General features: G+C 45.6%; 1 protein-coding gene across 1 annotated transcript in view; it reads left to right on the top strand.

The window, feature by feature from the left end:
- Nucleotides 1-846, top strand: part of EMH_0082670 (uncharacterized protein) — a gene marked incomplete at both ends in the record, with an annotated part of 2,896 nt that extends 2,050 nt beyond the window's left edge. Inside the window, 2 exons of the mRNA XM_013500565.1 lie at nucleotides 325-421; nucleotides 827-846. Coding sequence (XP_013356019.1) covers nucleotides 325-421; nucleotides 827-846 — 117 coding nt within the window. The remainder of the gene's footprint in view (nucleotides 1-324; nucleotides 422-826) is intronic.
- Nucleotides 847-971: the final 125 nt, after the last annotated feature.

The raw sequence follows: 971 nt of genomic DNA, 5'->3' as shown, positions 1-971 counted from the left end.
ACCTGGGCAGCGGCGAGCTGTACTTGAAGCCGCTCGCATCGCAGATAGAAAACGCAGCAAAAGTTAAACTATTTGACTCCGAGAGCAAACATGTTGGAGAGGTAGGGTTTAGGGTTTAGGGTTTAGGGTTTAGGGTTTGCAGGGGTTGGAGGGTTTGGAAGGTTTCGAGGGTTTGGAGGGTTTAGGGTTTGGAGGGTTTGGAGGGTTTAGGGTTTGGTTGGGGCAGCTTGAAGATGCGGTATATCCAGTGACAGCTGAAGGGAAGGAGCTTAGGGTTTAGGGTTTAGGGTTTAGGGTTTAGGGTTTAGGGTTTGTTTGTTTCAGCTTGAAGTTGGGGTGTATCCAGTGACAGCCGAAGGGAAGGAGCTGGCTGATGACGACATAAAGGAGACCCCACAAGAACTCGTCGGCACCACCATGCGTACGGATGCTTCTGTCTCCTTTTTTTTCTGTCTCCTGTCTCCTTTTCTTTTGTCTCCTTTTCTGCTGTCTCCTCTCTCCTTTTTCGTTGTCTCCTGTCTCCTTTTCTGTTGTCTCATTTTTCTGTCTCCTTCTCTGGTGTCTCCTTTCCTGCTGTTTCTATTTTTGTTTCCTTTTTCTATTGGCGTTTTCTCTGGCTCCTTTTCTGTTTCCTTTCGTGTCGTTTAGACTTATCTTTTCGTCTTTCTGTCTCCTTTTTGTCTCTTTTATCTCATTTTCCTCTTTCTTCTTTGTTTCCTTTTCTGTCTCCTTTTGTCTCCTTTCCTGTCTCCTTTTCTGTCTCCTTTTCTGTCTCCTTTCGTCTATTTTTCCTCTTCTCTATCTCTTTGTTTTCTTGCCTGTGTAGCCGTAAACCCTAAACCCTAACCCCTACTTCTTAACCCCTACCTCCTAAACCCTAGACTCTGCTGCTTCCTACCCCACACCTTATACCGTACCACGTAAACCCTAAACCCTAAACCCTAAACCCTAGAAATTGTGTGTGTGTTTGT

Source organism: Eimeria mitis, genomic scaffold, assembly GCF_000499745.2.
Source record: "Eimeria mitis Houghton genomic scaffold, Emh_scaff5545, whole genome shotgun sequence".
Classification (NCBI taxonomy): domain Eukaryota; phylum Apicomplexa; class Conoidasida; order Eucoccidiorida; family Eimeriidae; genus Eimeria; species Eimeria mitis.
This window is presented reverse-complemented; position numbering and strand designations above follow the sequence as displayed.